The 20,246-nt window shown below is 43.6% G+C and overlaps 1 protein-coding gene across 2 annotated transcripts in view; it reads left to right on the forward strand.

The window, feature by feature from the left end:
• LOC115098164 (niban-like protein 1) overlaps positions 1–20,246 on the forward strand; it is a 165,686-nt gene that overhangs the window by 80,941 nt on the left and 64,499 nt on the right. For both annotated transcript variants that reach the window (XM_029614545.1, XM_029614546.1), the window contains exon 2: positions 15,850–15,980. In XM_029614545.1, coding sequence (XP_029470405.1) covers positions 15,850–15,980 — 131 coding nt within the window. The remainder of the gene's footprint in view (positions 1–15,849; positions 15,981–20,246) is intronic.

Consider the following 20,246-nt stretch of genomic DNA (forward strand, 5'->3'; position numbering starts at 1 on the left):
AACAAATTGATAAATGAAAAATCATATAAAACAAGAGAAAAATGAAAATAAACTGAAATACAATCAGAATAAAATCATTCCCTGAGTTCAGGTTGACACCTGGCCGAAAGTCGGCACTGGTGGTCCCCCCCCCCCCCCCCCCAAATCAGGTATAGTTGGCAGAGAGTGTTTCACAGGGGGCTGTTTACCTTCGGAGTTTTCCTAATATATAGTCCTGCTGGCGTGCAGACAGAAGCCCCTTTGGTAAAATTCATGGTACTTGCGGTCAGAATCCAGAACAAGGGCCTATCTACTAAGAATGTATCACATAGATATAGAATGGAAAAAAAATCCTTAAATACATCAGTCCTAGCATCATGCTTTTTGACACGTCCATAGGTAAAAGCATCCCAGTAGCTGCAGTTCCCTAATCAAGGTGTTATAGGTCTCTCTAGTAACTTGCACACGGTTCCCGGAAATTGGAGTCTGATGCCGTCTCTTCTCCCAGACTTCTCATGTTCTCCCTCTGCTGGTACATGAGACAGCTTTGGCTTCCATAAGTAGAATCCTGGCTTTAGTCCTGTACTGGCAAACTGTAGAATTTGCACTAGACAGAGTCCTGTGAGTTGCTTAAAGCATCTGAACCCATTTGGGAACGGTTTCTTAGTCTTCAGCACTTACAGAACAGCAGCTATTTGTTGTTTGCGATGAATGAACTGGGTGAAAAGCTCTGGCGTTGGCTTCCTTGGTCATTTTCAGCCTGCGACCATGCTGGCTTTATACAGCCTCCATGTCTGCTTTCACTCTTCTAAGTCTCTTCCTCCTTGTTGCTCACCTTGTCTCAAAATGCTCTTTCTAACCACAAGCCTCCGTTCTTCCTAATCCTCTTTGCTTTTCCTCACTCTAACGCTCTCTTCACGAGTGACTTGCACTGGTGTCTGGTATTTGCTGTATTCCACCATCTGTTTCAGAATTGCGTTAGAAAATTAGCCAAACTTTTTTTTTTTTTTGCTGGGGGAGGGGGAAGAAATGTACAATGCCTTAAAGACTTCATGCCCGCGTGTGTCTATATAGATAGACACACATGCATATACTACCTTGAGTTGGCATTTCTAGAGATTGCGGTATACATACACCGGCAGTGGCAATATAAGGTTTTAACATGTGAGGAATAAAATACATAAGCATGCTTTTGCTGCAGTGGAATTTGTGGCATGAGAGAAGCCATTGGCTATTGTAGTAATCATAATTTGTTCTGGACAAATAAGCACGGGAGTTTCTCCTGATACTAATTTTGTGAAGGGAACAGAATTGAGACTGGGTGGCCTATATCCTCTGAAGAAGCCTGTTATCGGACGAATCACAGGCCTTTGTGGGTCGCTCTGAGGACATGACATTTGGTTTCCTGTGAGAATATATTGTTTGAATTGCTTCCTTGAGGATATATTGTTGAGATCCTTTTGAGGACACAGCATTTGGATTAATTTATAAAGAGTTTCGCAGTTATCAGTGGACATTTCATTCATGACATTTATTTTATTTACTTTTTTAATATACCCATATTCAAGACAAAGTCTTATCACACCGGTTTACATCAAACCAAACCTGGGAAAGTTACATAAGACAAGGGATACGCTATCGTATATGCAGTTATAGAATATTTAGCTGAAAAATGATTGATTGAAAAGAACATAAGAGATGCCATACTGGATCAGACCAAGGGTCCATCAAGCCCAGCATCCTGTTTCCAACAGTGGCCAATCCAAGTTGCAAGTACCCAAACAATAAATTACAAGATACTATTGCTTATTAATTATCATCATAGCAGTTTATGGATTTATCCTTTAGGAACCAAACCTGTATTTTTTTTTTTTTTTTTTTAACCCAGTTACATTAACTACTGTAACCATATTCTCTGGCAATGAATTCCAGAGCTTAACTATGCGCTGAATGAAAAAGAATTTTCTTTGATTTGTTTTACCATAAATGAGCTACTTGGTAACTTCATGGAGTGCGTCCTGGTCCTTCTATTATCTGAGAGAGTAAATAACCGATTTACATTAACTTATTCAAGTCCTTTCATGATTTTGTAGACTTCTGTCATATCCCTCCTCAGTCATCTCTTCTCCAAACTGAACAACTCTGACTTCTTCTTTAGCCTTTCCTTTCTTAGATAATATCTGTTGTCTTAATATACATATTTTGTGGGTGAATGTATGAATGGTTTAGTCTTAGTATGTAATTTTTTGAAAACTAGCATTATCCAAATCACTTTATTAAATGAAATATAGTTTAACCTTTGGCCTTGTATGTATCCCTTTCATATTGGAAATTCTTCACTCAAAAGTCAATGGATAGAAGTGTAGCACAAATTGATGGTGGATTCCCTTCTTATTCATAGTGTGTGATACAGTGGCTTGGAGAAGTATTTGAACCCCTAAAGTCAGCAAATTCATGTGGATTACAAATGACACTTACACAGATTTGTTCCAGACAGTAAGTTTATTGCAAACCAGTATGCCCTTAAAGTAAATTTTCAAAGTCACAATTCATTATTTCTTTGCATTTTTTTTTAAATAAAATTAAAAACTGAAAAAATGATACTTACATAATTATTCAACCCCTTCAGACTAGTACTTGGTAGAACCACCTTTTGCTGCAATAACGTCTTTGTCTGTTGGGGTAAGTTCTTCCAGCTTTGCACGCTGTTAAGGTGTGATCTTTTGCCCATTCTTCCTGACAGATTTGCTTCAAGTTGGTTGAATGACACTTATGGACTTCAATTTTCAAATTGTACCACAGATTCTCATTGGATTGAGATCTGGCCTTTGACTTGGCCATTGTAGAACATTTACCTTTTTGTTGTTCAACCACTCCTGTGTTGCTTTGGCCTTGTGCTTGGGATCATTGTCCTTCTGGAACATGAACTTTCTCCCAAGTTTTAGTTTTTTAGCAGACTGAAGCAGGCTGTCTTGCAGTATCTCCCTGTATGTTGCACCATTCATCCATCCTTCAGTTTTAACAAGATGCCCAGTCCTCGCTGAGGAAAAGAATCCCCACAACATGATGCTGCCTCCCCCATACTTTACTGTTGGGATGGTGTTTTCTGAGGAATGGGCAGTGTTAGGTTTACACCACGCACACAGTGTTTTGTCCAAAATTCAAAACACTATTTTTGTCTTATCTGACCACAAAACCTATCCCACGTTTTAACTGGGTCACTCTGATGCTTTCTGGCAAACTCCAGACGTGCTTTGATGTGATTTTTGTTCAGTAATGGCTTCTTTCTAGCCACCCTCCCATGCAGAGGTTGACTGGTGCACCTCCACTCCATTCTCAGTCACTGACCTCTGTAGCTCCTTCAAAGTGATTGCTGGCCTCTGTGGCTTCCCTCACAAGTCTCCTCCTTGCTCTGATGTTGAGTTGTGAGGGATGGCCTTGTCTAGGCAGTGTCTGGATGGTATGATGCAGCTTCCATTTCCTCACAATTGATCCAACAGTGCTCACTGGGATAGCCAAGCACTTGGATAGTATCTTGTAGCCTTTTCCTATCTTGTGCATGTCTATAACTTTATCTTTTCCTTAGAATGCTCTTTGGTCTTCATTTTCCCAGCTTTCCTTCAGATTCAGAGTCTGATCTAGTGGTTCTCAACCTCTTTCCCATTGTGAGGTCACTGCCAGACAGTACTCACATGTGACACACCTCTCACAATTCATAGCTGACTAATAAGTCTTCAGATTACCGTACTTTTATTGTTGAGAATGACATAAGGGAAAGATAAGTGTTACTCTCTCTGAACAGAAATAACAGAAATTTTTGTACAAGCTGTGTTCTGTCCCCTGCGAATCCACAGACCTTTATTTCTTCTGCTGTCACTTTTGAGCTCTGTAGGGGACCATAGAATTAGTTATCACTGGCCCAGAAGAGAGAGAATTGCCGTTTCTTGCTGGGCTCCAGCAGGAATAGAGAACAAGAGCTGTGTCCTACTGGGCCCAGTGGGTGAATGTCTGTCTGCCTTGTGAACCGTACAGCTTGCCATCTTCCCCTTCCCTTCACACAATTTAATAATTATGCATTTATAATAGACTTTACATGGAAAAAGGCATTAAAAGTTCAGACTGAGATTAAAAAAAAAAAGAATTATCACTTACAACATGTATACTATATTTACATGCACTGTTGTGGGGCCAACCAGAAAACCTTACAAAAAAGACATTTTGAAATCCATATGGTATTAAGCCTGTTGTAACATATTCACTGTGGGCTTAGCACTCAAACGAACTATAATAACAACATAGTAACCTCCCAGCATGCAAACAGTAACAGCCCTATGGAAAGGCAAGAGTGCTAATATTATACCAGGCCCTAAAACACCAAATACACCTACTATTAGGAAAGTAGAACAAACCAGGTTGCTATAGACCCCCTACACAGAAATTACATGCTGGCAGAATATGGACAGATCCTCACCCAATACTGAATAAAAAGACCATACGTATAAACAAATGTGCAGTCAAAACTGAACTAGAACCCACAAGCTAGACTGTGTATTCAGTAAAACAGAAAAACAATCACCATTCCTAAAAAAAATAAAATCAATAGTAAGAAAATCATGCTATTAAAAAGAATACATATTAATAATAGCTGAAGAACATCATAACATCCAACAATTAAAAACTCATAAAAATGTTCCAAAAGCATCTAATAGTTAAAACAAATAAGGATAAAAAAATATCCCCTGCTCTCCATACCTGGGAACCTTTTGATTATCAGGTGCCCGGAGATTGTCTTGGATTAGTAAAAGGAGGGGGGGGGAGGCGGGGGTTGTTGCTTCTTTGTCTCCCACAGCCTGGCTCAGTCTCATACAGGCCTACACACACACACTTTCTCTGCTCCTGGAAACAAAAGTGGCAGTAGCTTCAGACTCTCTGGTCAACAGAACTCTGTTTTTTGTTTCATGCGGACGAGGAGGCTGACGCTGTACCTCTTCAACGTTGGCTCGCACTGCTCATTCTCCTCAATCAGCCCCGGCACCTTTCGCCTACTTATGAGAGCGGCTTGGCCTCTTGTTCCTGTGCCGGTCCACCTCACTTCCTTTTCTCGGCTATGCCTGAGGCCATACCACGTGTGTGTGTGTGTGTGTGTGTGTGTGTCCCCTCCCCCAGTGATCTGCCTGGCCTTGGAAATGCTGACAGAAGATCTCTGCATTCAGCAGGAGCAGAGGGGAGAGAGAAGGAAAAGCAGCTGCACGAGCAGGAGACTGGGGAGCATGGTGGCAACACACTAGCTTGTGTTTTGCGACTCAGTGGTGTGTCGTAACATACTGGTATTGGAATTAAGGGGTCTTTTATCCAGAAAAGCTGACCTCCTTTTTAAGGATTCACAGAAAACTGATAGGGCAATATCTTTCATCTGTGTAAACTTGGAGCTTCACAGCACAGGGGGTTGAATGTTTATGCAAGCAGCATTTTCAGATTTAATTCTGCCCAAAAATGCAGAGAAATAATGAATTGTGGCTTTGAACATTTATTTTTAAGAGCATACTGGTTTCAATAAACATAACTGTCTGGAACAATCTGTAAGTGTCACTTGTAACCCACACATCTGACGTTTTGGGGGGTCGAATAATTTTGCAAGCCATGGTATATATTATAATGTATTCACATGCACTGTTGTGGTGCCACCCAGAAGCCCCTGCAAAAGACACTTGGAACTCAAATAGTATTAGACTTATTGTAATACATGCTGGGTGGCTTGGCCCTCAGAAAACAGAGCAAACTGAATTACAATTACCTTCAGGCTGATAACAGTAAAGTGTGCTCTGGTGGAGCGCACTGTTAGCCCGCAATTGGCCGCACGTTTTCAACGCGCTATTTTTACCCCTTATACAGTAAGGGGTAATAGCACGTCAAACGCGTGGCCAACCCCTCCCCCCCCCCCCCCCCCCGAAACTAATAGCGCACGCAACATGCAAATGCATGTTGATGGCCCCTATTAGTTATTTCCATGCGATACAGAAAGTAAAATGTGCAGCCAAGCCGCACATTTTACTTTCAGAAATTGTCTGCCAAAAGCTGGCATTAATTTCGTCCGGCACCAGGAATGTGTACAGAAAAGCAGAAAAAACTGCTTTTCTGTACACCCTCCGACTTAATATCATAGTGATATTAAGTCAGAGGTCCCAAAATTAAAAAAATAAATTTAAAATTTAAAAAAAAAAAAAAAATTAAAACTCTGCCGGTGGCCCGCGGTTTGGAAGATGGACGCTCAATTTAGCCGGCGTCCATTTTCTGAACCCGTGGCCGTCAGCAGGTTCGACAACCGACACGGGTAAAATTGAGTCAGCTGACAGCCGCCTCTTCTGTCAAAAAGGAGGTGCTAGGGATGCGCTAGAGTCCCTAGCGCCTCCTTTTACCTTGGGCCCTCATTTACATACATTTATTTACTGGATTGTGCGCCTAGGAGAGTGACCTGGGCGCGCGCCGCTCTCCCGTGAAGTTTTCTGTATCGGCCCGAATATAGTAAACCTCCCAAGCTAAAACAGCATTATCTTCAGCACTGCAAATATTATTATACCAAGCTCTAAACACCAATACACCTCCTAAGAAAACGTACAAGCCAGACTGCTAGAGCAGCAGTTCTCAACCAGTGTGTCGCCAAGCACCAGCTGGTGTGTTGCATGCTCCTGGTCTCTCCCGCTGCTCTTTCTTCCCTGCTGCCGTTGCCGCCGGGCTATCAGCACGTTCAAGCCCAGTGGGAATGGCAGCAGTGCTAAAAGAAGCTGTGGCACCCGTGGCTGGCCTTTTCTTCTTCCCGCGCCTGCCCCCTGACACCCCCCCCCCCCCCCCCGTGACCCGGAACAGGAAGTGATACGCGGTGCACAGGAAGGAGAAAGAGCCGTGCCGCGTGATAAAGTAGCAGCGGCCGCTGCAGCATCGGCCCCCGAGCAATTGAAGCAGCCGGTAATCAAGAAAGGAGACAGCAGCATGAGCCTCCCGCGGTCGATGGAATTCTTCCTTCTTGGCCTGCGGGGGCTGGAGGAGGAGGCTGCTGCAGCTTCCATTTGTCCTCGGGGGGGGGGGAGAGAGAAGCAGCCAGCCAGTGTGTGAGAGAATGTGTGTGTGATTGAGAGAAACTGGTCAGAGAGATGATGTATGTGTATATGTGAGAGACAACGAAATTGACTGCTCAAGGAGATGACTGATGTGTATGTGAGAGTGTGAGACAGTCAGGGATGTGACTGGTGTGTGAGTGAGAAAAAGCATGGAAGTGAGAAATCTGGGTATGGGAGTAAGAAGCCTGGTGTGGGGGTGTATGTGAAAGAAAGCATGGGAGTGGGAAGCCTGTGAGTGTATGCATGTATGAGAGAGAGATTGGTTGGTAAGGTGACGGTGTGACTGGTGTGTATGTGAATGTGAGAGAGAGAGAATGTGATTCAGGGAATGAGAAGCCTGTGCACGTGGAGAGCGAGCATGGAAATGAGAGACTGGTGTGGGGGTGTATGTGTGTAACAGAGAAAGTGATTATGGGAATGAGAAGCCTGTGCATGTGAAGAGTGAGCATGGGAGTGAGAAAGCTGGGTGTGTGAGACACAGCATGGGAGTGAGAAGCCTGTGTGTGTGTATGCATGAGAGAGATCAGGTGACTGGTGTTTGTGTATGTGTGTGAGAAAGAAAGTGATTATGGGAATGAGAAGCCTGTGCATGTGGAGAGAACAAGCATGGGAGTGAGAGACTGGTGAGTGTGTGTGAGAAAGTGATTGAGAGTGAGAAGCCCATATATGTAAGTGGAACACGGGAGTGGGAAGCCTGTGTGTGTGTGTATGGCATGAGAGAAACTGTTCAGGAAGGTGACTGGTGTGTTTGTCAAAGACTGTTTGGGAGATGATTGGTGTGTGTGAGAGACAGAAACTGGTCATGGGGGCATGACTGATATGGTGTGTGTGTGTGTGAGAGACATGGGCTCTAAGGAAGAGGACCATGAGTATAGAGCTTAGCCACTACTGCTGCTTCTGGTGTGTGCTACAGCCTGCATGGAAGAGTAGGAGAGCTGCTGGAGGGGATAAGTAAAGGTGGCTTTTTAAGTTTATTTTTCTTGATTTACTGCCATTTTAATTATTTAATATTATGTGATGTGTCTGCTTTTTTTTTAAATATTTTATTGGTGTTTGGAGAACTTTTAATAGTTTTTATGAGTTTTTAATTGTTGGATGTTATTCTGTTCATAGTTGTTGTGAAACATTTATTCTGCTTATTAGTATAGTTTTACAATTATTTCTGTGGGGATCTATAGCTGCTTACTAGTTCTGTTTTCCTAATAAGAGGTGTATTGGTTTTTAGGACATGATTTAATATTTGTAGTGTTGCCTTTTCATAGATAAGGTTGCTCCTGTTTGAGTGTATTCCATAATACAGGTGTAACTGTGTGCGGATTAGTTTATGTGCATTACTACAGATCCTGGGAGTATGTTAGGTCGGTTCTGTGTCTGTTACCGAGATATTTTACTAGCATGTAAGCGTTTGTATCAGTCTTATTTGTTGTTTTTTCTCAAGAGGACATGCATTGGTGGTAAACTGCTGTCTTTTCACAAGTAGGGCTATTGAGCCTGGAAGTAGGAGTTTGAGTTGCTGTTACTGAGATGACACCAGAACCAGAATATCTTTTTTGTAGGGTGAGTTGTATGGGGAATGTCATAATTCTGCTTTACATCCATTATTGTGGGTCAGGGGGGTTCCCGTGGATGCAAACTGTACTTTTACATCTAGCCCTGTGATGATCATGGGTCAGTGTCACGCATGTGAGAATCATCTGTCAGGTGTGTCCCGACAGAAAAAAGGTTGAGAACAACTGTGCTAGAGAACCCTACACAGAAATTACCGTACATGCCAGCAGAATAACTCAAGGCATACATGTAGAACCCAGATTGACTCTTACCTATTACAGGATGAAGGCATCATAAAACATAAAATAGAAACATGCAGGCAAAAACTGAACTGGAAACCACAAGACTGACCTTGTATACAGTAACCAGAAACATCACCATTCCTCATAACATCAAACAATAAAATCTTGAAATATAAAACATCAGTCATAATAGTAGAACCAAACTAATAAAAACAAATATTTTTAATCAGCTGATGAACAGAATAGCATTCAGTAATTAAAAACTCATATAAAACATTTCCAAATATCAATAAAATAATTCAAAGCAGCAGCCACATCAAATAACACACAAAAATTAAAACAAATAAGGATTATACCACCCCCCCCCCCCCCCCCACACACACACACACTCTTCATACCTGGGAACGTTTGATTTCTAGATACCCTAGTATTATCTTGAATTAGCGGAGGAGAAGGGGTTTGTACAGACCCTCTTCTCTCTTACTCGCACATGCACACATGTCCACGTTATCGCACACATGCACATGCTCTCTCGCTCTTGCACTGTCTTTCTCACTCACTTCCCCCCTCCAGAGGTAACATTAGTCTCCTCTTTTTTTTTTTTTTAGCTCCCTCAGCTGAGTGGACATTTCCAATTTCTTTTGGCCAAGAGACCCCTGATGCTGCTCTTTTGCCACCTCCTGGCCACACGCAGGCCCCGTGGCTCTTCCTCCTGCAGTTCTCCAGGCCATGGGAGGGTCCTGTACTCTTTCACCTACTTCTGAGGCCAAGGGGTGGGCTCAGTGGCTCTTCCCCATGTTGCTCCTAACACTGGGCGGGCCTGCGGCTCTTCCTGATGGTGGGGGGAAGAGGAGTGGGCGATGGCAGCCATGTCACTTTCTCTTCTAGCCCACATGGGCTCATACTACGGTACTTCCACTTTCATTCATTAAGATTGTGACTTATTCATTGCTCATATTCAAATCCCAGCAAGAGGCCTCTGAATCCCATTAATGGGTGAAACATCAGGAGAACACAACTTTTTTTTTTTTTTTTTCAACAGCAGCAATAAACAAGTATTGAGCTGAAACTTTGCAAAATTCCTCATGGATTTATCTGGACAATATTCACCATATGGCTGAAATTGTCAAAGCTTAGTTTTACACTACCACTTCAAGGAGTGGTATTTATTCATATTAAAGATTTTTCAATGCCTCGTGTTCGCAAAAAATGAATAAATCTCTCTTTAAAGTGCATGTTGCCACTTTCACAAGCAGCAAGTGAATGCCAGAGCTAGATTAAATGTGCTGGAAGTAGGATTTGAATTAATATGAGCCATATTTAGACTAATATATAACTGATACTTTGGGACATGATTTCTTGCATAATACATTGTTAGTTGCATTGAATTTGTGTCTACTTCATAAGTTGCAATACTGGTTATATGCACTTGATGCATAAATTGTGATCTTCATATTGTATCCTTGTTATAAGCATTTATGTATTGTCTGTTCTTGGATTGTGTATAATTGTGTCTTTAACATTTTTTGGTGAGTGGTATTTACTGCAATAATTGTTTTTATATATTTGTAAGCCATAATAAAAATATGTGAGATATGGGTATTCTCACTTTTCTAATTCTGCTGTCTTTAATGCATTTTGATTTGTATTTTTAAAGTAGGAGTTTTTCACTGAATTATACAACATCTGTACTTTCATTGTAAAAGAACAATTAAAGAAAAATTTCAAAAGTAATTAAGAATAAAAAGCCAAAAATTCTTGATTGCATACATTTTCATACCCTCTGTCATAGCAAACCCAAATTAGTTCTGGTTCAAAAATTTTCTTAACAGGGCCCAAAATAAGTTAAGTAGAGCCTACTTGTGTCCACTCTCTCACAATAGCAGAGCAGATCTGAATACTCCTGGATGAAGATTAGTCTAAGAAAAGCTTGAATGACGTTATCCTGAAGTTCGTTTGGCATAATTTAAAGGTACAGATTGGGGGAAGGCTATAAGATAACTTCATCATGTTTGAATATCCCTTGCACGCTGTCAAGCCTCATTGTAAAGTTGAAAGAGTTTGGCACCTCTGGGACACTGCCAAAATTAGGTTGTCCCTCAAGTCTACAGCCTTTGGTGAAAGAAACTGCTGCGGAAGGTTACTGAGGCCTAAAGATTAATTTTAAAAAAACTACAGAGACTGGGGGGAAAATGTTGCCTCTTCAGAATTACTCCACAGCATGGTCTGACCAGGAAGAAGAAAGCCACTGCTGAAGAAAAGCCATACGATGTACTGCATAGCGTTTGCAAGCACTTACGGGATACTTCTCCCACATGTGTACAGGTTTTGTGGTCTGATAAGACAAGTGGAACTTTATTTTGGTCTCTCTGCATGTGTAGTATAAAATAAAAATGCAACATATCCCTACAGTTTGTCTTGTATTTTGTACTGTTTGATTATTGGTTCTAAAATACTATGTAGGTCTTCATTTGTGAACCACTGAGATCGCTGGAGTAGTGGTTGATAAATGATGTAAAATATAAACAGTAAAGCAGAGCTGTGGCAGCATTAGGTTGTAGGGAAGCTTTGCAGGGACAAGGAGGCTTGTGAAAACTGAGAGGAAAGTACAGGCAGATCCTGGAGGAAAACCTGTTCCAGACCGCTATAGATCTATGACGAGAAGATTCACTGAGCAGGACTATGATCCTAAGCACATAGCTAAAAGCAAGATTGGAGTGGCTTAAGAAGAAAAGGAACGTCCTTGAGTGGTCCAGTCAAAGTACAGACCTGAATCCAATAGAAAATCTGTGTTAAGACTTGAAAATTGCAAGCCACAAATAATCCAGGCAACCTGAAAGAGCTTGCACTCTTTTGCCAAGAAGAATGGGCAAACACTGCACCATCCCTTTTGTAAACCACAAGAGCTGGCAACAAACTGAAAATGGCCTCATTTGTCCCTTTTTTACCCATTCATGGTAAAACAAACGGGCATCCCTACTTTGTCGTCTTCCTCTGAGATTTTGCCTCTTTTGAGTAGTTATAGTATATGCTTGTGCATTTTACATATGATTGAATCTGTTTTATATGATGTATATGTTTTGAAATGTAAACCACCCTGGGTCGGTTTGTTGGAGTAGGGTGACAGACATTATATTGCATTTTGAGTGATTTATATCAGCTCATGGCTGCTGCAAAAGGTGCTTCCACCAGATAGTGTCAAGGGATGTTTAGACTTATTCAATCAAGATTTTTTTTTTTTTAAATTACTTTTGGAATATTTCTAGAATTGTTCTTGATGAAAGTGTAGAGTATGTTGTGTAGATCAGTGAAACAAACTCCTATTTGTATTTTTTGTAGATGGCAGAATGTGAAAAATGTACAAGGGAATGAAGAAGCGGTGGTGGGTTTTTTTTTTTTTTGCAAGGCCCTCTAGTTTGTGGTGGAGACAAAAAAAAATAGTAACAGAATTCAAGACAACATGCGATAGGCATAGAGGATCTTTAGTTCTGAAGGGAAATCCTGAGATCCACTGGAGTCTATACAGGGTCGGTGCAAGCATAATTTGGAGCCCTAGGCAAACCTTCGATCATTCACCGCACTTTCCCCAAGTTAACTACCAGCGGTAGTGCTCCCTTCTTTGGTATTTGCGCTGGTACAGCACCTTCTGGACATCACGCTGGCAGGATTTTTCCACTCCCAAAATCTTGGTGATCTAGGTGACTGCCTAATGAAAGTACCGGCCCTGATTCTATAGCATCCACCAAGAATGAAATTGGACAGACTAGATGGGTCTAAAGATCCCGATCTGCCATCCCATTCTGTTTCTACGTACAAATGCTTGTGCTGTGGGAGAGTTCTCTCTGGTCAGGGTTAAAAGCATGAAGTGTAGCTCTTACACAGCACTAGAAGTCCCCTACACGTTTAGAAAACACTACTACGGTACATTTGTACTATGTAATGTAGCCCCAGAGCAAATATCTAGCTGCACACACAAGCATTGCAACTTTGAGAGTGCTGTTGAGAACTAAAGTGTGATTGCCTCCCCAGATAGCCACGGTCAACTCATTCAGCTTGTCTTCAGCCTGGCCTGCCATGATCTTCAGTGCAGCAGAGAAGGTTCTGCCTGAACCAGATTTCTAGCAGTTGCTTCTTCCTGATCTCAAGATGCTTGGCCATGTGGTAATGTTGAGGGCACTACAGCGTTTTGGCCTCTAGGGTACTAGGAACAACTTCTGAGCATCACTGTGCTATACCCTGTTGGTCTCTCTCTGTAGTGTTTACTGGGGGCTACATTGTGATCTCAAAACACATTCTTCTTTGTCATTAGGTGCCCAAGTGGGCATGTACTAAGCACGTATTCCTTTCTCACCTAATAGAAATTAATGCTGGTTCTGCACCGTCCTACTGTTTCACCCCTATGAAGGGACTGAAAACGGGAAAGGGACACATGTTCCCTTGGTGTGGACCAAGCCCTGAGTTATAAAAGAAAACGGCCAGGGATATAGTTTCTTACTGATTTATGTGTTTGTGGGGTTTTTGTTGGTGCTGACTAGGTTAGAACGCCTCTTTGCTTGGCGTCAAAGCTGACTAGAATGGTAGAAGTAACTGGGTAGATCTCTTCAGTCGTTCCCCCCCCCCCCCCCCTTGATATGACCATTCAATCACATGATTTTGGTTTCCATGGGCTATTTTACAGTCTCTGACCCATGATTTTGAAACTCTTGGTTTAGTCATTCTCGTCCTTTGAATAGCTTCCCCTGATCTTTAAGTACAGAGTTTGCAGCTTTGACTGTGCCTGTTTTTTGGCAGGGTCCCGAGAGAAACCTTTTCTTCTTCTCTTGATTATTGCAGGCTTACGGAAAACATGGCCAAGATCCAACTTTAAGTCAGAAGAAAAGCCACAATAGCAGCTTTAGGTTTCAGCTTCCTGATGAAGCTGGTATCATAGAAAGCAGGACAGAGGGGGAGGGAGGGAGGGCGGGAAGATTTACAGCTGTGTATGATGTCCCTGGGAAGGCAGGAACCTCAGCAGTGCAGCATTCCTAGCAGAGGTCAGTGACAGAACTTCCATGCAAGTCTGGTGGCTTTCAGTGCACCATGAGAGCCAGCAGACAAAAAACGGAGGCCTAGAAGCCTTGCTTTGCTAAATTTCTGATGCATTGCATCCTGTCTCTGAGTTTAGGGTTCATGTCGTGGGCATGGGATACTACGGGCCACGCTCTCTCTCTCCATCTGTGCTAGTCCTTTTTGGGACCTTTTTATCATGCGAGAACATTCTGTGCATAGAAACCTTGCATTCCAATATTAAGAGGTGGAACAGCAGGTGGGGTAATGTGGCCTTTTAGCTTTGTGTTTTTACTGACTTGTTCAGCATGGTTTAGATCTCTCCCTGCACAATTTCACAGCAGCTGACGTCAGGAGTTTGGCCAGCGTAGGCTTAAACTGCCTTTGGAAGAAAACAGTGACCAGCCAGGATTAAAAATAGCAGGGGGTTGCTGTTCTGAAGTGAATTGGCAGAGCTGTATCCAGGACTGGGATAGTAAAGGGGTGTGTGTGTGTGTGTGGGGGGGGGGGTGTAAAGATTTACTACATTGGTAGAACCGTGTGGGGGACTTAGTACTGAAACAGCAAGCGAATATGACTGGTCAGGTTAAGGTGTATTTGCAGAGATGGCTGGTTCAGTGCTTGGATTGATGGTCAGAACTGAATTGTATTGGGAAAACTAGGGTAGGGCTTCTGCTAGCTCTGAAATAACGGGGTTATGTCAGAATTAGTGTCTAAGCAAGGCTGTGTAGGTCCCATTGCTCGAGCAAGGCGAAGTGGCTGAATTGCCGCATTTTGGTTGTGGGAAATCTTTCATGACCCCTGGGTTGCCTTTGTCAGGTTCTTTAACAGTCAAGCAAGCAAATATTTCTAGTGGTCTCTTGCAGGCCTTTGATGGGGACACTCCTTTATTTCCATAATCAAAATCTATAGTAGAAGGGAGCTAGTGATGTGATGTAAAGCTAAGGATGGCTAATAATAAAAACATGCAGTATATTTAGTATCTGTGCCCTCCCTCCCCCACATACACACCTTGTCATCTGTACTATTCCCAAAAGCACATGTATGTCGGGGTTTATCTTATCTACCGACAGAATCCTCAGCATGTCTACCTGTTGAGCAAATCTATGAAACCGTCCCAGAGCTCCTTGCTAACAGAACACACCCTGGACTTCAGCAAAAGTGAAAATCTTTACTGACCTGCTTTGATTTTATAAAATCATCTTTCAATAAAAAAAACAAAAACCAGCCAACAGTGGTTTACAAAACATGAGTGTAAGAAAATGTACGGCAAATCAGAAACAAGTTATGTCATTTCTTTGGTGTTGGGTCAAAATATCTTTCTTGTATGGGAGAAGGTGACTGAGGCTCTGATGCAGATATAAAAGTACTGATATAATTTAGTACAACCCAACGGATGGGGCATGACTATGTTAACACCACACTAGGATGTGTTTGTCTCGTGATATAATCTTCGTCTACCTCCTTAACCACAGAACAAACTCGTGATTTTTTTTTTTTTTTTTATGGATGGGTTCACGTCTATTGGCTTGTAGTGATATCTGTAGCTGTATACCTCTTTAATAGTGCTGGCTATGCCCAGCATGGTATTAAGTTGCCCTGCTGTGGTTGTGTTTTCATTGAGTGGACAAGTAAAGCAGGCAAAGAGAAAGGTCTGGGTGTCAGAACTCCTGGTCCTATCAGGCATTCATCATATGTGAACTAAGCAGAAACCGCAGCTACCATGTGCAGATCAATAGCATGCTTATACGAGACGCTTGGCCCTGGACTGGAGGTGCACCCTTCTAATCCATGGTGTTGGGCTGTGGTAATTCACTCTTCACATTGTTAGTCCAGGAGTTGCTATAAACAGAATATTGTATCCATGACACGTGTTGGTATATAGGCAAAATCAAAATACAATTTTTTTTGTTTTGCAGCAAGAACAGACAACGTGCTGAGGGAGTTCTGCAAGTTTTATGAAGAACAGTATGGCGTGGCTCTCTTTAACAAAGTCCGTTATGAGATTGAAGGAAATGGAGGGCCACAGTCTCAGCTACTTCACCGTAAGGTAAGGAAGGCTGCACTTCTTGAATCTGGATGGACATGGTGAACAGGAACAGTGAGTGACTGGAATTCTCCCTCTCTTGGGTTGGGTCTAATGGGTGGCTTTTTTTTTTTTTCCCCCCCCCACTCTTCCTGCTCTGTTCTGTTCTGGTTAGCTCATGCACACTCTGTCCTGTGAGGATTCATCTCAGGCTGAAAGTAATGAGGTTATCCTCCAAAGGGATCTGCCTAAACCTTGCCTCTTCTACCTTTTCATGATCTGCAAAACAGGCCACGTTAGAAGGGTATATATAGAAACAGGTTACTGTGTTGTGTAGATTGTAGGAATCATCATGTACATGACACCTAAAGATAGAGATACAGAAGGGACCTGCAATATAACTATGCAGTCATGGCCCTAAAATAAAACTGCCCAGTTGGGAAGCTGGAGGGCCCCATAGGTGCTCCAAGCCCTGGGGCCTCGGTCCTTTTCCTGTGTGCTAATTCTGGCTCTGAATTAAAGAAGACTGATATGGCTAGTGGCATGAGCAGGAAAGGGAAGTGCTCAGATTGAGGTGCAGTTTTACAGCTCTTGATCTCTGATAGTTTGGTTGTCTACTGTTCCATGCAGTTTCTCTCCTTTTTAGAACCCACCCTTTTCCTGTCCTTGCTGTGTTCAAAAGAAAAAAAAAAAAAGTTGTGGTTTGAAACAGAACCAACAGATTTGCATTCTGGGAAGATTAATGAATGCTGGGGTGGAGGATGGGGTGTGTTTCAACCTTATAATCTTTAAATTATTGCTTATGTGCCCATGCCCATTATGTTATATAGGTGCCTTACTTGTAGTGTATCAGGAAGCTGTAAAGAAAAGGAGCTGTGGACTTTTACCCTCTGAATAATTGAGGCCTTCCTCCTACCATGACAGCCACCTTCTGGGAAAGCCAGTGGGCTCAGTGTAATATTGATCTTGCAGGAGGGGGGGAAATCCCAGGAAGTTTGTTATTTAGAAACTCTTAGTAATTGGTACCCAGAGATTGGTGGAGGGTCTCTCCTTTTCTGACTGATAACCAGGAAATTCATCTGCGAATTGATATTGGCTGAACAGAAGACTGGTTATTTTATAGGAGGGGGGCATACTGGCAAGACCGAGGAAAGGAAGAAGCTAAATCCTCCAAAGGAGGCACAGTGCTAAGTTAGATGGCATTCCCAGAGACTCTGGGGATCCCCTTGATTATATTATTATTTACAAAAGCAATGATTTAAGTTATGGCTTGGCCGAGGTGCAATTCTGTAAACTGTTTTTATTCTCTGACTAGTGCCTCTCAAAGTAGTGAGTAGTTTATTTTTATCTTAATATACCACCTCTCACCAAGCAAACTCACAAAGGGCTTGATTCACTAAGGTTTTTCTCCCATTCTGTATCTGCGGGGGAAAATGCTTAGTAAATGAGGTCTAAAGAGTTATTTTTCTCAGAGGACAAGTAGGATGGTAGTCTTCACACATGTGAAGATGGAGTCTGGTTTGGAACTTTGCTCTCAAATATTCTAGAACTTTCAAACATGCCCTACTGAGCATGTGCAGCTGTAGTTATCACTCTGCCCCCTAGGCAGAGTCCCTCAGTTTTCTTTTTTTTTTTTCTGCAGAGCTGTGTGGTCACGGGAGATGTCACAGTATTCAGCATTGTTCTCGCCTCACAGTTTTTGTAATTGATTTTTTTTCTAGAGCTGCAACTGTTTTTCTTTCCCTTAGCTTATGGTAGGTTTTATTTTCTTTTTTCCTCTTCCTTCCACAGTCTGCCATCCGCATGGCAGGCCTTAATTGCTGTGCAGCCCGGCAGAGTGTGATACTGTCTCTTATTAAATATTTATTTACTTCTTTTTACTATACTGACGTTCAGGACAAAGCCATAATCACACCGGTTTACAAACTAAACTACAGGTGCAGTATTTATGTCCTCTCCTTGCCCTATCTGTTTTTGTACCTTTGTCAGGTGCTGGCAGGACTGACAGAATGCAGTCCGTGGGTGATCTGTGAGGGCTGCTGAACCTGCAGAGTCTCCTGAGTTCTACCTGGGCAGGAGTTCCATGTCATTTCACTGATCGATACAGTGAAGAGATTGAGGACCACACCATTTCTGGGGTGGGGGAAGAGCTCATCCTCCCCTCATAAGGAAAAAGTCTCCATGGCCCTGGAAGACGTAGCCTCCCCTCCTGCTTGCCTGCAATGGCAGTGCAGTCTCCTTGTGAGGGAGGGTGAGCAGGAACCTGGGCAAGCGGCATTGCTGCTGCTCCTTTGGTGCATTGTGCCATGCCCAGTAACTGTTGCCCAAGCACCAATGACTTGACACACCAATGTCAGGACAGTGCCACGGACCAGGACTGCCACTGAGCACCAAGGTTACCCTTGATGCCATCGAGGTGCGTGACAGCCCTCGATTTCAAAAGGGCCATGTGGGCACCATCAAGCACTGTGCATGCTTCGTGCTGGTTGGGCCTTCTGTGTCATAGGCATCGGCAGATGCCGTAGAATCTCGATGCACTGGAGGAACAGTATTGATCTTAGCGTCATAGAGCGCCTTGGGCCTCAATGCAACGGAGTAGCAGCACTGATCGCTAGCGTTGTGGTTCAGACCATGTTGGGGCCAGGACTGCCATAGAGCACTATGGTCCTCATCTGAGCTGCCCTCTGGTATAGATTGCCTTCGATCCCATCGGCACCCTCATTGAGGTGCATGCATGGCTGGCCTCGATCCCATTGAGGTGCATGGCCTTTATGCCGTGGGACACCCTTTGCCATTGAGGTGCAGGGCTGCCATGGAGGCCAGTCAGGCATGTTGGCCAGCAATGCCATTTGTTGCTGCTCTCGGCGATGTCAAGCACCATCAACAAGGTACTGGGATTGCCATTGAGCACCCTGGTCATCTTAGAGTTCCACTGAAACCCTCGAGCAACAGGTGTTTCGGACCTTGGACGACCTTAGTGCTGTTGCATACCTGGGTCACAATTGATCCGAGGCATCCAGGCGCATTGGTCTGGTGCCCTCAAGACTCCTCTGTGCCCCATCTGGATGCTGCAAAGGGGCATTGTGTTGTCCCATCACTGGCTTATGGCTATTGGGCACCATGGATGCTGATTTTATCAGTGAGCCATTGGGATCGGGTATCATCAGAGGCCCTGTCTGGCTTGGTGCACCATTGGTGTTACTGAGCATTAAGGTTGCTGTCAAGGCTATCGTCAACCATGGCCACTGGCGAGAGATGCCATTGAGCTTGCAGCATTGACTCCCTCAGATGTGTAGGTGGGCCGAGCGGATCCGTTGATAGCGCTGGCAGCCATTGATTACTTTGGGCAGCGATGAAGTGTGTCAGGGCTGCAGAGCCTCTGCCTGCAGGTGCCTCTGGCATCCTCAGTATCACCGACCCATCGATGCCTTCGGGCACAGTGTTCTCTGTCAATGCCACCAGGCTGTCTATGTATATGGGCGCCTGGGGCGCTGGAGATGGTGCTACATACCGTCAAACTGGTCAAGACACTGTCAAGCACAGTCAAAGCCCTGGGTGCAGCATCTTTTGGTGCCATTGATGTAATCCATCGCTGGTGAGCATGAGTGCTATGGGCCCCTCAGGCACAGTCATAAAGGTGGGCACCAGTGGATGCAGTTGGTTGCCATAGGACACCACCTCAGAGCACCATGGACTTTGCTGCTGCCAGGTCATGAGAGAAACAGTGATGTGCTATTCCAGACGCCATTTCAAAGGTTGTGTTCAGCCTCCTGGAGCGTTATCGGGTACTGGGGTGATGCCATAGAACGCCACCCACCACCACGCCATAATCAGAGACCCGGTGGTACTGTGGACGCCATACGCTGTTGCACTAACTCCTATGGAGTGAATAGGAACAGTGGAACACAGCATGTGCAGTCGGGTACAGCAGGGGTCATCTACTCCTCCAAGCGCCTTGGGCACTGGCAGGTGGCATTGTGTCTATGTAGTACACAGCCGTGCCAGGGTTCTGCCATCGTCGCATCAAGGTATTTGCTTCCTCATCTGTTCTGCACCGTAAGGTGCTAGGGAGCACTGGTGAGGAAGGTGCCATCACACCCTCTGCTTTTTAGCAGTATGCAGCCACAAACTCTTAACAGGTGATGCTCAGTCCTTGCTGTGCCATAGGATTCTACCCACAAGCACGACAAGTGGTTTTGTAGGTGTGCCACCCTCCATAGGATAGGATACCACTGTATGAGTACTGGTCAGCATGCTTTTACAGAAAGAGGGCACTATTCTTCCAGTTGC

Source organism: Rhinatrema bivittatum, chromosome 8 (genome assembly GCF_901001135.1).
Source record: "Rhinatrema bivittatum chromosome 8, aRhiBiv1.1, whole genome shotgun sequence".
NCBI classification, from domain to species: Eukaryota; Metazoa; Chordata; class Amphibia; order Gymnophiona; family Rhinatrematidae; genus Rhinatrema; species Rhinatrema bivittatum.